Below are 15,347 nucleotides of genomic sequence, written 5' to 3'. Positions count from 1 at the left end.
TGTAACTCAATTGTGCAACAGTTAGAATTATTCGGCCAGAAAATTAAGAAGACAGCACAATGTTTATAGTTGATCCACTAAACCTAACACAGAAATTCAACTCCATTCACAGTACCAGGGGATTTAGCACAAGTGTACCAATCTCATTCACCTTTAGCCACATTTTGATATTCTTTCAAATAAATTATGAAAGAATAATAAAGCTATTTAATAAGAATAAACAACTCTTTGTTGAGTGAACTTTAGACACATTGGATCTTAAGATGCTGGCAAACATGTTTAGGGGCAATATGCACCTGTTCCAACAAGAAACCAGAAGTGATGCAAGTAGCCATTGTGTTTTGCTTCAAGCACCTCTCAGAAACTTAAAGAGACAAGGCATGATCAAAAAGTACTTATCTATAGCAAGTGCACATGTACATAACTGTGAGTGGACGTGCACAAGAGCTTTGATGTGTCACTTGAGATTTCATCCGCAGGACAAGGGCATGGGTCACTAGTTAGAGCAACAAGATATAAAGGTGAGCTCGGTCTAAGTCTGATTGGTTTCTCTGCGAGCATGGGAGAGAGGACACTGTAATTCCACACGTTCTGCCAGATAAATAGAGGGGGGAGAATTGGAAGGGGTGGATGGATTGAGAAGTCCTGTGTCTGATGATTAAGTCCATTTCCATTTGAGTCACAGTCTGGCCTAATGTTCTTTGATTGTCTGGCTCTGCAAGGCAGACGCTAGTGTACAAGGAACAAGAGGGGACTTTGACACCATTGTGTATGTGCATTTGAGCCATGGGAAGTGAATAGTGTTTAATCCATAATAGTAGTTAATCATAGCACAGCGGTAAGATGACTAAACCAATTATCTCCTGTTACTGCCTTTGCTGTAAGCTGAGAGAGTTGGGGGAATACCTGAAAACAAGTGGATGTAAGGATCACAACACAACAGATTCTGGAGCGGTCTAGTACTGTTTCCAAAGTATAAGATTGTGGAGCAAGTTGGAAAGCAAATGAGAGAGACAGGGAGAGTATAAAGGTGAGAGGGGGAGGAGAGTGCTGAGCTACATAATCCCTTGTCAAATGTGATTAATGAACAGCAGTCTCACAGAGGGTTTCTAAAGGGTGGGATTGACGTAGCAAAGTCAAGCAATATGAAAGGAATACCAATCCAGGCATCAAGGTTAAACCGGGTCCTAGCAATGAGTCTGAATGACACAGCTCCACCAGTAAAAGAGCTGCGTGGTATGGTCATTACAGAGGACACATCAGTCGAGAGCGCACGTGCCTCAGGCTGCGGGCCAGTGTGGAGGAGGAGGCAGCACCGGGCAGCTCAGGCTGCATGAGCTTGGCACACAATAGCCTCTCAGCCTGCGGCGTCCACGCTCTCCATTTAACCTCACTCAGTGGCCACTGAGCTCTCCTGTCCTGGGAACGCCTTCTAAGCCCCCCCTGTCTGTGTTTGGCGAAAGCTTTTAATTCTCTTTAAACACACACACACACACACACACACACACACTTCTCTCCCTCTCCCTTTTGCTCCCTCTTTATCCTTAACAGTGAGGTGCAGCTGCTTTATCCAGGCCCGCAGAACGTGTTTACATGTAGCGCTGCTGTGGATACCTTCGTCCCCGAGAGAGAGAGAGAGAGAGAGAGCGATGTTCCGTGAGGAACAGGGACGCGGTCTGGAGAGAGAGCCTGCAGGATCCCCCGAGTTCCTACACATCAAGGGCTGACCGCTCCTGGCCCCCAGAGTGAGATTCCATGCCTTCATAAATGCAAGTGTGAGTATGGCTCATGGAGCTGCTGGCAAGTCCTGTGCATATGCCTTGTGTTCTGCTTATTGTTGTTTGCTGTAGGATTTAGTCTGTGTGTGTATGTGCATTTGTGTGTCAAATAGAAAGAACTTCATCCTTATTCTAGTCGTTTAGTGATCCATGGATTTGTATATATTCAACTTGATGGGCAGTTGTTTTGCTTTATCTATGCGGATTTGCTCGGACAAAGGCTGATGCTTGAGTTAAGCTTAAGGGTCGAGGTCAAGGACTCACAGACCCAGAGGGGCTGTACAGGTGTGGGGAATCACTGTCTCTATCAGTGAATGTAACACATCAGAGACATCAGTGAATGTAAGACATCTAAGATCACACACATTTCTGAATCACTGAGAAAACTCACATACTCCCCAATGCTTGTGTATAGCTAAGTTTTAGTTTGAGTTTTGAAACAGAATGGTGTTGTTTTGCTGTGGATACTGAGCGCGTTCTCCCTCCTAATTGCTTTGAAGATGTTTGGTCCAGTCATCCCATTAGACTAATGAGACTAGTGCTGGGAGAATGGAGGAAAAGAGGCCTCACAGAGCTTTTCAATATGCCCTTCATAAGCACAAAGTAAACAACACAGAGTATCTGACCTGACACTTTCCTCTCATGCTGTTTCCCTCAGTGCTAAATCCCTCAGTAATTCTCATAAATGAGGTACATTTGAATTGAATGATCTTACACACAAACAATACACAATGCAAAGATGAAAAGAGATGTAACCATCAGCAGTGTGCAGTAAGGGGTTGTGGGATATCAAATTACATTGCCCCGTAATCCCCATAATCCATACTGTGTGACACAGACCTACTTCCTGAAGCATATTTCATGGCCATTAAGTCACTAATCCATATGGTTATTAACCATTATATGAATTGCATATTGTATAACAAATCCATGTCATTGAATAGACCTGATAACAAATGAAATGAAATGATTAGGTTTGTACTACTATCAAGTTAAAGTATGAGCTTACATGTTTTATATTGAATACCAAGCTAAGTCCATTCATTCATTCAGTCATTCATTAACTCAATCAGTCTATTCATTTTGATAAGAACGGAATCTTTGTCCTTAATATTGCTATGTAGACTATATCTGTGCATTTGTCAACTAGTTTATATCTGTCTGCTCATGCAAGTTATAGCCATGCTTCTAAATAGCCATCTGTGGTATTACTACAATCCAGATTTATATGACGTGCTGAACAGATTATACTAAAAAACAAAGAGATGGGGTTGCCATACTGTTAGAAGTACAAGTGTACAAGTACAAGTACCAGAGCCATATACAGCTCTGACAAGTACAAGTGACACCTTGGGTGTTCTGCAAAAGGTAATTCTTCCACAAGGGTAAAACAATTACATACAAAGAGCCGACCCATTTGATGAGCAGATCCAAACAAATTGGCAATTTTTTTTACATTTAAGGAAGTGTTAACTTCAGACCACAGTTTGGAACCTTTGTGAACCTCTTGACCCTTTGTGAAGTAGAGAGTAGGGTCATCTGTGTCCTTCAGATCAGTGAAGTGCTTACATGATCATGAACTCTGAACTTCCCTTTGAAGCCCCTCAGACCTTCTTATTTTCACCACTACACAGTAGTCCTAATGAGGAGCTTTTAATAAACACTAAACAACTTAAGACGATCTCTCTTCATTATCTCTCACCCACTGTCTCTGTGCGACAGAAGGCTCTGAGAGAAGAGAGACACCCAGTGGACCACTACAGTAATTTCAGCTGCACATACACACACACACAGATCTGGACATATCAAATGCGTTATGTGTAGCTACAATGATTTAAGATTCCCTGATGAAGTCAGCGAGAGCAGCACAGGGATTGTAGCTTTAGTGTATGTGCAGTGTGCTCAACACTACAGTGAGGTGGAGGAGGGAGAACATGGGGCTCTAAATGGGATTGGCAGGGTGAAAACGTGGCTGTAGTGAAGGTGTTAGTGGACTCACGTCATCAGGACACTCAGCCAAAACAACTTCAGCAGGAGGTAAAACAAGCTCCTTGTTTTTAACAGTATAAGGAGAGAAAACAAAAAGCTCCTCACATACCTTCTAACATATATCATGATACTATATATTGAACACTTAAAAACACACATACTGTTACTGTTGTACTCTAATCTTACACTAACTGTACATTTGCAGTTGGATAAAAGTGTCAACTAAATTATCGTTAATAATAATAATAATAATAATAATAATAATAATAATAACTAGATGTACAATGAGAGCGGTACAAAATATAACCCTTCAGTCCAGCACATTTTTCCACAAAAATAAATCACGCTGAAAGGCCTATATGATTCTAACTGTCTCACTAAATTGCATTATCCACACTCAATTCTCACTGGTATCTGCTAGACAACAAGTACCAAAACATGATTAGTTCATAGATTTCACATGTAAAATTCATTTTATACAACCCCAACCCCATCTTGCCTGTTCATAATTCTGAGAAATTCTTGAATTGTGTGCATGTGTGCGTGTACACGTTTATGTTTATGTGTGTGTGTGTGTGTGTGTGCGTGCTTGTGTGTTTGCCTGCGTATGTGTGTTTGTGCATGTGCATGCATGCATACATATGTCTACTGTGTGAGTATGTGTCATACATATGATTACTGTGAATGTATGTGTGTGCGTGTGTATCTGTTTATGCACAAGTAGAAGTATGAAGTAACAAGAGGCGAAACTCAATAGAAGTTACTTCTATACTCTTTGGTTCCACAGTTAGCTAGCTAGCAAGCTAACCGTTTTGCAGGGGATATTATGGTAAGTGTACATGCTAAATTTGTATAATACATGGGGTATTGCAAACGAATAAGGTTGGTAATGTACTCATCGTTTCGATGAGTAAGTTACATAAACACAATTCTTCATAACTGCCGTGTTAGTAAAATGATTGAATGTCCTGTGAATTAATAACTACATGTAACGTCAACGTGTGATTACTAGCTGTCTTTCAATGATATAATGTTAACATGTTTTCCGCTAAAATGGGGCGTGATGCAGATCAAATGTATCTTTATGATGATGCGCCAGTTAGTAGGCTACGTAAAGGCATGCTGCACACGCCGTTGGGCTAAGGAGCGGCCAAAGAGTAGTAGCCTAGGCTGGCGCGTTAGTTGTGTGCCGCCAAAGATTTTTCACCGTCACTTGTTCTGTTATCAACATTCCTCTTTGGCTGCTACTATTTGCGATGCACTCTGCTTTCGACATTCATTTACATTAGATTCCATTCTTTTCAATACAACTCCGCACACCAGCATCGCACTTTGCAGCCGTGTAGGCCTAATCACGTTTCAGTTATATTTGGTCGCTGCTCCATAAAATCCAGTGTTTGCCTGTTAAAACTTCGGCGTTGATGTGTGTGGCAAGTGACCATAGACTGTAGGCCAGTGCACCATAGACTGTAGGCCTATAAAATGGCAATGCACTCATGTTGAAAAGTTCCTTATTTTCAACTGAACTCAAAGGTAATGAATATAGTATGAATATAATATTTTCTGTTTGTTATGCCCTTTATAATGTGTGTAGGCCTACATTTTGTGCATGCACTTCTGCAGTAGCATTTATTTCAGTTTATATCAGCTATATTTCTGAAGAATATATTGTGTTGCCTCAGGTCTGCTGCACATCTTTTGAAATTTGATTTGAAATGATCAAATAGACCTACGTCTTAAAGTTCAGTTAATAAAGTAACTTGCTTTGCTTTCATTTGAATCCCAATCAAGATACACAATAATTGCTTTATTGTTAATATGGACTCCTGGAAAGTTCAAAATGCAAAATAATAGAATTTTAATCATAGGATAAAATATGTGATTAATCGTGATTAACTATAGGAATTCAGCGATTAATCGTAATTAAAAATTTTAATTGTTTGACAGCACTAGACTAAACCTATATGACCGCCACGCAGCGAAGCGGCAGTCATAATAATAATAATAATAGAAATTACTTTATAATATTGTTTAAGGTGCACTGCACTACTTACATTTCATTCAGTCTTCATTGAATTTTCATGGAATCAAACTGCTTATTAAGGCCAAACTAATAGTCAGTATTGCCAACCCCACTGTCTCAAGTCAAATGACTTACATCCAGCATAATACTCCAACTGAGTTATTTACTCAAGGAAGACTTTGTTAGGCTATCACCATTTGACTAACTTCCTGAGCTTAATGTATTGCTAGAGCAACTGATACTAAGATTAATGTGTTAAACACTTTAATCCAAAATTAGTTACAATACGAGCATAACACTAATCAAAGACAAAACATACTGTACAAAGCTTACGGCTATTCAGGTCTGTAAAATACCTCCACAGTCGACACTGTACACAGCTCTACTAACTCAAAAGCAGCAGCCATTAAAAGGCAAAGTAATGTTCTGCCCAAAAACATGTGACTGTGTGACCGTACCAAAGAACAGAATGCAGGTTGAGGTATATGCATGTGGCAACAGTAATGCTTTCCAAGAAACGCACAATTCTAAATATTTCATTTTCTTGCTAAACTACCCTAAACAAGTATATCTGTCCTTTCACTTGAAACTACATCATGTTATTGCTTCCCCCCAGACAGACAGTGGAAACAGAACCCTGCTGTTGTGGAAGATTTCAAAACATGCTGACTCCCTGGAAGCTTCTCCTTTGCCAAATGGCAATGAATATACTCTACCACGTCGTAAAAGGTAGACATCATTCATGTATCAAATCTATGAAAACCTTTCCACAGGAAGAATGCTAATGATCAGACATATGTGATACATTCATGATAAATCTACTGTTTGATTGCTAGCCAGCCTATGCCTTGGTGGGCAGGATATTTTTGCCTCTGTTCGAGAGAACAGTCCGACAGGGGAGTTTGTTGCAAACATCAACATGGAAGGAAACCCTGGAACCACTACTGTTCGACTGTGCCTCACTGGAGAGAATGCTAATTGGTTTTTCCTAGAGGGGCAAAGTATCAGACTAAACTCCTCTTACACTAGGGGTTTAGATCGGGAGGTAAGAGTCATCTACAGACAAAATGTATTTTTATCCCTTTAGTGCCGTCATATTTTCCCAATCATTGACTTTTCCTATTCTCCTAATCATTGTCAAAAGGCTCTGGGGTCAGTACTAATGGCATTCTTGACATGTTATGAGGATGACATAGTACAGGTATGGCATTCATATGATACATATTTCATTCAATTACATTATACATACATACAATACATACAGTGCAACCGGTTGCACTGTACCTCCCAATATAGAGAATCCTTTGACGAGGTTGTGATTTTTATTCTATCATCCCTAACAGAGTGAATACAGAATCATGGTTGAGATCTTGAATGAAAATGACAATAAGCCACGGTTCGTGGAGAAAACAATACAACCCCTGTACATAACTGAGGTGAGGTATCAGTTACTATTTTACACTCTTAAAACAAATGTGTTGGGAACAACACAACCTGTGTTGTCCCTATCTGGACATAGAGATGTGTTAAAAACAACACAAGAACAATAACGATAACTAAGATGAACAATAAGGACAGTAAATGTGATCAAATTACCGACTGCACGTAGCCATTAAAAACGTCTTTGTATTTCTCAAAGCTTACTGCAGTAAACTCGGAAGCTTTTGCTGTGAAGGCCAAGGATGCTGATGGTGACACAATTTTATACATTCTTGATCGCACATCGGTGAGTAATGACTTGCTAGTGTAATGCAGCAAAAACAACACAACAAGCCACAACAAATGAATACATATACATCCTCTCTTTGTTTGATCAGCCTGATGCTGACTACTTCAGAATAGACTTGCCCAACAGCGGCAAAGTCATCCTGGACAAGCCTCTGGACTTTGAGACAAAGACTCAGCTGGAGGTGGTCATATATGCAGTGGTGAGTAGCACAGCCATTCACAGTGACACAGTCAACCATGTGCAGTTACAACACATGGAGTTTCTTTGTATTCTGACTACTGGTACAAAAACGCAGGAGATGAACACAAGGGAAAAGTACAACACTACTGCGACGTTGATTGTGAATGTTCTGGACGGGGATGACCAGTACCCAGTATTCTTGCCATGCACTCCCATATCACGACACCAGGATGACTTGATCTGTACCAATCCCTTATACACTGTCAACATCACAGAAAAGGAACAGGTATACACATCCTTTTACAGTACTTTTACAGTCACATTGGCATCAAACGGGAATATGAAAGCTCTGGGCCTGTATTCTAATCACAACTCACCTAAACTCTCCATGTTGTTTCAGGACAGTGTGTTACATTTTGCTCCCGGTCCCATTCGCGCTGAAGACGGAGACAAAGACATCAGAGCTCTTATAGCCTACAGCCTGCTTTCAGGTCTGTCAGTCTTGGCTACATCACATTTGATCTGCCTCACACGAGAATGGCCACCCACAACATAAACACATGTGTCCCCTGCAGGTGATGATCATGGACGCTTCATCATTGACAATGCGACTGGACAGATCACGCTGACCAGACGTGTGGAAAACAGACTGCTGACACCCAACTACACATTACGCATTATGGTAAGACTTCTTTCCATGTATGCAGTGGGGGTGGGACAGTGGGGAAAATGCAGGGTCATGCTCTAACACCACAGGCCTACTCTATCTACCTACAGGCTGCTCAGAAGAATGACCCAAAGAAGTACACTGTGGCAACAGCACTTGTGCACGTTCAAGCTGATAACCACTTTCAGCCCCACTTCAACAAAACCACCTACAAGGGCTTTCTCATAGAAAGCTCCAGTCCTGCAACACTGGTCTCCACCTATGGCAATGACGTCCTGATGGTCCAAGCAATTGACCGGGATTTCAGAGATGTATTAACAAAATTCTTTTATTTTTCTTCTGAGGGACTGCCAAATATTGTGTAACAAATTGTTGCTGAGCTTGATCCACACTCACTGTGTTGAAACAAGAGAAACAAATCTACATGGGAAACCTAAATCCTGCCTTACATAATCACATTCTTGGTCTGCCTTTTCACTTCTGTTAAAAACACTTTAACAGAACATTTGATTTGATTACCAATTCATAATTCACTTTCAGAGAATTGTAAAAAAAAAAATACATTATATTTAATGTAAACAAAGTTACCCTTACCTACAAAATATTTTCAACTTCATCAGTTTTGTTTACAATTACAGGGAGTAAATCCTAGGATGGCGTATTCCATCCAACCAAAGGGCTCGAGCACTAATCTCTATCACATAACACAGGACGGATTCCTGATTGCAAGGACTGACCTCCTCCAAGCATTTGACAGACACATTCTCAAGGTGAGGTCCAACAACACAGAACTATTGAGTCTGGACATGTGTGAGATTACTGGTAAATCCAACTGTAAACTGTTTTGAAAGTATCCTTTTCAACAACACTCAGGTGGTTGCCATGGACCTGGAGACTGGTGAGACTGCTCAGACTTCAGTTGATATAGAAGTTCTCCAGAAAGGCCAATCAGGTAAACACACACACACACACACACACACACACACACACACACATAGTTATGGTGATGGCTAAGCCAGGTTAATGAAAGGAATTAAAGACTAAAATAACTTTATGTCCATTAGGTCCACATTCTATTCTATTAGACAATTTAATTTTACATTACACAACAGTTAGGTCCGGTCGAACTACTTCATTCATTTCTGATTGGATGAGAGGCATTCCATGAGTGGCAATATCCCAGGGTATCCCCACTCAGACTCCTCACACCTAGTAACTCCACATTTTGCATTGACTTGTCTGACGCAAACATACCAGTCATTCAAAGCAAGAGAGTAGTAATCACATTTGACCAGATTAGCATGTAGGGCAGATTAGCATGGGGGGGTTGTCAATTTGTTGTCTTTGAACTTGATTAGTTTTGAGTGGAACTGTATAAAAGCAATGTGGTACTGGTGATGGGGGGCACTGGTAGGGTAAAGGATATACCCTCCCGCCCCGTGGGTACAGTCAAAACACCATGGGTATATATTTTTACCAATCCTACTTTCACTCGTGCCATATTGCTTAATTGTATGGATGGTGACGAGCCACCTAGAACCTCCTCAGATCTAGTGAACATTTCTATAGCCTTAGTTTCAAAATCTAGGGAAATTGCTCCTAGCAGTGGTATCTATGAATAAACAGCCATACTCTTTCACAAAACAGGCAAATATTTACCTGCAAATTCTTTTCTAGTTCCCCGGAGTCAGTTTGGAGAGGAACGGCTGTTTGGTGACATGGACGCAGGCCTAGCCGGTGGCATCGCTGGGGTAATTCTCCTGTTGGCTGTGGCGGCACTGTGCCTCCTCATACGGATTGCGAGGAGGTGGAGGGATAGGCAGGACCCTGGAGAGAGAGGCTCTGTTGCCCTAGGGAAGCATCCTAATGTGGTAAGGGATGGTCCACTCATGAAAGCAAGGGTATGTCAAACCAGAAGTATGTTAAAATCTAAATGCAATGAGTCTGGGTTGGGTTAAAATTGGTGAGAGAGCTGTGGTGTGGGAAAGCACCAATGTAACAAATCTCTGCAAGGCAAACACATCACATATAGCTACTCTCCACTTTCAATCAATTTAAACAAGTACTAAAAACTAAAGCAACCCACATTTGTTCTCATCCTAATTTTGGTCCAACTCTTGGACAATTGGTTGTTTTTTTTCTAACTTCAGAAAAACAACCAGTCTGCAAATGATTCTAACACTACGTTTCTGTCAAAATTAGTTTCCAACTTTAAATATACTAAACTAATTACACTCAGCAAAAACATTTCTCTTCTCTACATCCTTCCTCCTCTCTTCTCTCTTCGGCACTATTAATCCTGCTACTCTAGAGCTTAAGGTGGTACCAGATGGTAAGTCTGTGCCATGTGTGTCGTGTCTATTGTGTTTTCTGTGCTGCCGTGATCCTGTCTGTGCTGTGAGTGGCGTAGTGGTGGCAGGGCTTAAAGTAAGGACGTCTCAGAAACATTTGAATCCATTACATATACGTATCTATTTTCAAATCTTCAGCAGCCTGGCCCACGCCTGAATTCGTCGAATTCGTAGAGTACCTGAGAACTTTAAGCCCTGTGGTGGACATGTGTTCAGTTACCATTATGAACTGACCAGTAAAGGTGTGGGCATCAGCAAAATCCCTAAAAATGCGCTGTTTACACTGGTCAGTACATAATCTCTTCCGTGTGTCTTCCGTGTGTCCATTTCTGTCGTGTGCTGTGGAGTCATGTTTCCATCTACGTCATCAAACACATCAAATTTCAACATCCAGTTCCAAACATGGACTGTTTAATTTGAAGTGTTTTCATCCATGGACTGCATCAGTGGATATGGCAAGTGCACAAGCACTCTTACTATGCTAGATGTTCCTAAACGACATTTCTTCATGATCGACAGGTGAATTCTGGACGCCCAGTGCCCCTTATTGAAGAGTTCTCCTACAACAATGAAGCATACCATGACAATGAAACTGACTTTAACAGTCTTTGTGGGAAGGAAGGAATTTACACTAAAAGCAATGACATTTCTCTACGCCCAACCTCACTCAAGCAGTTCAGATACAGAGAACCCAATCAACACAGGAATAATAACAACATGCTTCCTATTCTAGTCATGCCAGAACCACTGTCCGATGTACCATCCTCATCTATTTTGACCAATGGAGAGGTCAGGGAGAAATTCCTTGATAAGTCGGCCTCTTTCAGTGAAGGGACCTACAGAGGGGACTGGGAAGCCAGCTCGCTAGGCCAGAGCAGAATAAAGAGATTAGAAAGGCGCCACACCGCAGGCAGAATGGAAGGCAGGGGAGACAGTTCAATATTAACTCAATTCTGCATTACATCCAGTATTTATGAGAGACGCCAATGCATGGAGAGTGAAAATAGTGACGATGAAGTTCTAATGATTGATAATTCAACATCAAAGCTTATAGCCGAATGTCAGGAGAGCCGCGAATGTTGTGCCAGCGATGACATTGAGGAGGAGGAGATTATAGAAGAGGACGGTAACAAGGAGAAGGAGGAAGAGGAGGAGTTCATGGAGCCTACGTTTTACAGTGCTGATGAGGAAGACACAATGCTAGAAGACAGGCCAAGAATTACATTTCAGTTCAAGAGACCCAAGCCACCCAGGGCTCATAAGGAATTATTATCAACACCTAAACATGAGGACTCCCAAGCCAATAACAACAACCAAACATCTGTATCAATTCCAAAGGAGGACGCTGAAGTACAAGGGGATCAGGAAGCGGATCCTTCACAGACACAATTTCTGTGCATTGAAGACAATTCTGCTGATGTTGAAGTTTAAGTGTTTACAAAAAAAAAATCGGTTCAAGCCAAAACGAATGTGAATTGTGTTAATATCGGAGTAGGCTACATATTCTAAACAGAGTAATCTGGAAAGGGAATATAGTTTCTATGATGGAATGATGAATGAATGATGAACTTATGACAGAAACTTGTGTCTTCTGTGGAATGAGCATAATCAGTCAGCCTTAATTTGTGCAATACCTGTGTGACCATATGACATTTCAAACTAAATGTGTAAAACTGTCATGGGTCAGAGAACTGTCAAAAGATTATTTAGACTTGAATGCAGTCCTATAAATATGAGGAAAATTAACAAAATGATTTAGATATATGAAAATCCAGTTCATATCTTATGAATGTTTTGATTATATATTGTGACTATATACAGTATATTTTGTGTTTTATATATGTGTGTGTCAATGATTTAAGTTGTAAAGGAACAACAGAACATTGATATGATCTTTGATCATACACTTAATTTTTTAATAAAGTGAGTTGATCAGATCAAAGATCCATTGATTGCTGTGGTAAATCAAACCTGTTGATTTCCACGAGTCTGAAAGCTTGAATGATCAGCGCTATGTGCTGAACAAATTCCATCACAAGAGCCAGAAGTGGGCGAAGTACATCTCTGATCCCCATCGATATGCTACGAAGAAATCTGATCACTGGCTCACAGATGATATTGAACATGGCACCAAAGAGAGGAGTTATGACATCTTCTCCCACCACCTCCACCAGTCCCATGATCAAGACCTATTGTGTGACAGGCCAGGGGAATACAATGAGCCATGATTATGGTATTGTACACTGCTCTACTACACGCAGGAGTTAAGTTTATTTATTATCATTTTTCTATTTTTCTTATCTCAGAGCACAGTTAGGATTGAAGGGAAACTACATGACAATGTTAAGTCATATTATTTGTTTCACTTGACACTACAACTGTGAGTGCCTGAATAGCTATGATGAATGATGCGTAAGGACCAATAAAATATCTTATATGATTATACCAATATAACCAAAGCAAAAATGGTAAAAACACCTAGGGTGCATTGCACTCAGTGAACATTAATATCAGTTATGTACTATACATAATATAGCTAACACATAAGTGTCGTAAATTAGACAAAACAAATACAGAGCAATCTCTCACCTTCACTATGCCAGTAATAAAGGTCACAAGCTCAATGACAACAACAGAGGCCAGACTGAGTGGGAAACTGAGGGTTTGGAAAAATGTTCGGCTGAAGAGCTTAACTGCCAGATGTGATCTTTCATTGAGGAGACATTCATAAAAGCTTAATATTGCAAACAAAATTACTCCTGGTAAAACCTCCCCCTCCAATTGGGGTTATTGAGACTCACAAATTCAAACAAAAGAATCATCCAAAGATTTCATCACTTTACCTTTTCTGAGTTTGTTTCAAACAGTCTTCACTTTCCTCTTTAGGTGATGACCTGAATTGTGACAGAAAAATAAGAAGAACAACATATAGTCCAGGTTAAAGATTAGATCATGTCTATCACCTCTTCTATATCATAATAATATGCTTGTATAACGATTGACTACTGATTATTAACTATTTCAAATGTATCCATGTGTATCATGTGCACTGTGCTCACACATTATTCTCACACATTATTCTTCATGGTGCAGAAACTCCTCTCATGTGTCCTCTCTCTCTTTATGTCTTCAGGAGACGATGTCACCATACTTAACTCACCGAGAACCTTAACAACAGTGAGCAGTGTTCCAAACAAATCTCTCGATGAGACCATTTGCTGTGAACATACTGTAAGATTGTTTTTAGACAGACACAAACACCTGTACTGGACAACGACTGTGGTACCTCTGCGTTGTGCCACTTTGATCCACACTCATGGCTACCTGGGCTGTCCAACTTCTGGAGGAGCTTCTGAAGTTGATCCTTTTTCAGTGACAAATCTTTCAACAGAAGGAAACTGGAATGTTTAGTTTTAAAACAATGACAAAGTCAAAAATTTTCAACACAATTTTGAAGCAAACATAATCTCATGTAAATTACCAAATATTTTTTAATAAAAGAAAAATATCCACACCACTCAGTTGTATCTATCTTGCATACAGCATGCTCACTCACTATTATATTTTACTACAAGAGCGCGTTCAATCTCACCTTTTACATGTTTGTTCTTCTGGGCTTGGAGACGTGACACTGTCTGCTCTCTGATGGCCGTCATGTTTAGCTGGCTGTGAAGAGGAGGCTGGGCATGCGAGGGACCTGCCCTCTCATCTATACTCTTATCTTTAACAGGCACACCATCAACTGAAGGCTTTAGTGGCCTGGGTGGGGACACCACCATTCCGGAGACTAGTGCAGGATCAATGTACTGAGGTTCTCTAGTGATGACTGTACTCCCAGGAAAAGAGCTGCATAGATAAGTGTGTGTGTGTGTGTGTGTGAGAGAGAGAGCTGCAATCGGGGTGAGCTGATTAATTGTCTACCTGTAACTTAACTGCATAAGGCACCTTCCATAAAGAAAAATAGTTGTATGTATTGAGTCGCCTTTAGTATTAATTATTCTGGGCGCATTGAATGAATAATCTTGGAGCTGGTCTATAACACACACATTATTGAAAACAGTGGTTGAATTCCAGATAGGCTAGATGACAGGCAGTGCGTTGTAACTACTGTTTCAGTTTTACAATCTATGAAAAAGCCAAGAAAACTGTTGCGACAGCTTCAAAAAGTTTCACCTTGTAACTTCGACGTCTGTCATAATGAGAGTGATGGGCTACTTCATCCGTCGCCGCACTTAGGCCTACTTAACCATCACCAGGTTATCTAGGCTACAGCTAAGAATCCAGCACAAAAAACGTCATAATAACATTCGTGCATAATGTTCATTGTATGTTCAGAAATAAGTCTCGATCAAAATCAGTCTACCTGTTTGAATAATAAAAAAAAACATCTGCATTAAATCAGGCTTTTGTCCATAAATGCTTAGCTTGAAATGCTGTAAGTGAACACAATTGTCAAACATTGGAGGGTTAATAAACCATAGAGTAGCCTAATATATGACGGTAGACAACTATAGGCTATATTTGATTAAAGTGTAAAAGTGACTTGTATCCTTGTAGCCTACATAAGTAGGCTATATTATACAGGTTGATTGATGCAGCGTGCGACTTGTATTACCGTGCTGACAATAAT

General features: G+C 40.4%; 2 protein-coding genes across 2 annotated transcripts; one reads left to right on the top strand and one right to left on the bottom strand.

Moving 5' to 3' along the window:
* Positions 1-1,486: 1,486 nt before the first annotated feature.
* Positions 1,487-12,752, top strand: cdhr5-rs (cadherin-related family member 5, related sequence). Its single transcript, XM_048267326.1, has 16 exons — positions 1,487-1,775; positions 6,411-6,519; positions 6,627-6,835; positions 6,935-6,991; positions 7,134-7,226; positions 7,430-7,516; positions 7,608-7,718; positions 7,815-7,985; positions 8,100-8,190; positions 8,275-8,381; positions 8,477-8,677; positions 9,005-9,136; positions 9,240-9,318; positions 10,044-10,237; positions 10,678-10,698; positions 11,237-12,752. The coding sequence occupies exons 2-16, from the start codon at positions 6,453-6,455 to the stop codon at positions 12,146-12,148; spliced, it is 2,532 nt and encodes an 843-aa protein (XP_048123283.1). The 5' UTR covers positions 1,487-1,775; positions 6,411-6,452; the 3' UTR covers positions 12,149-12,752.
* LOC125310978 lies at positions 12,655-14,880 on the bottom strand. The gene is made up of 6 exons (XM_048268778.1): positions 14,310-14,880; positions 14,004-14,098; positions 13,790-13,884; positions 13,561-13,611; positions 13,307-13,424; positions 12,655-12,906 (listed from the first exon to the last, which is right to left on the bottom strand). Exons 1-6 carry the CDS (start codon positions 14,494-14,496, stop codon positions 12,655-12,657), a joined length of 798 nt encoding a protein of 265 aa, XP_048124735.1. The 5' UTR covers positions 14,497-14,880.
* Positions 14,881-15,347: the final 467 nt, after the last annotated feature.

Source organism: Alosa alosa, chromosome 17, assembly GCF_017589495.1.
Source record: "Alosa alosa isolate M-15738 ecotype Scorff River chromosome 17, AALO_Geno_1.1, whole genome shotgun sequence".
In the NCBI taxonomy this organism is placed as follows: Eukaryota; Metazoa; Chordata; class Actinopteri; order Clupeiformes; family Clupeidae; genus Alosa; species Alosa alosa.
Note: the sequence above shows the minus strand (reverse complement) of the source record. Positions and strands in the feature narration are given on the sequence as shown.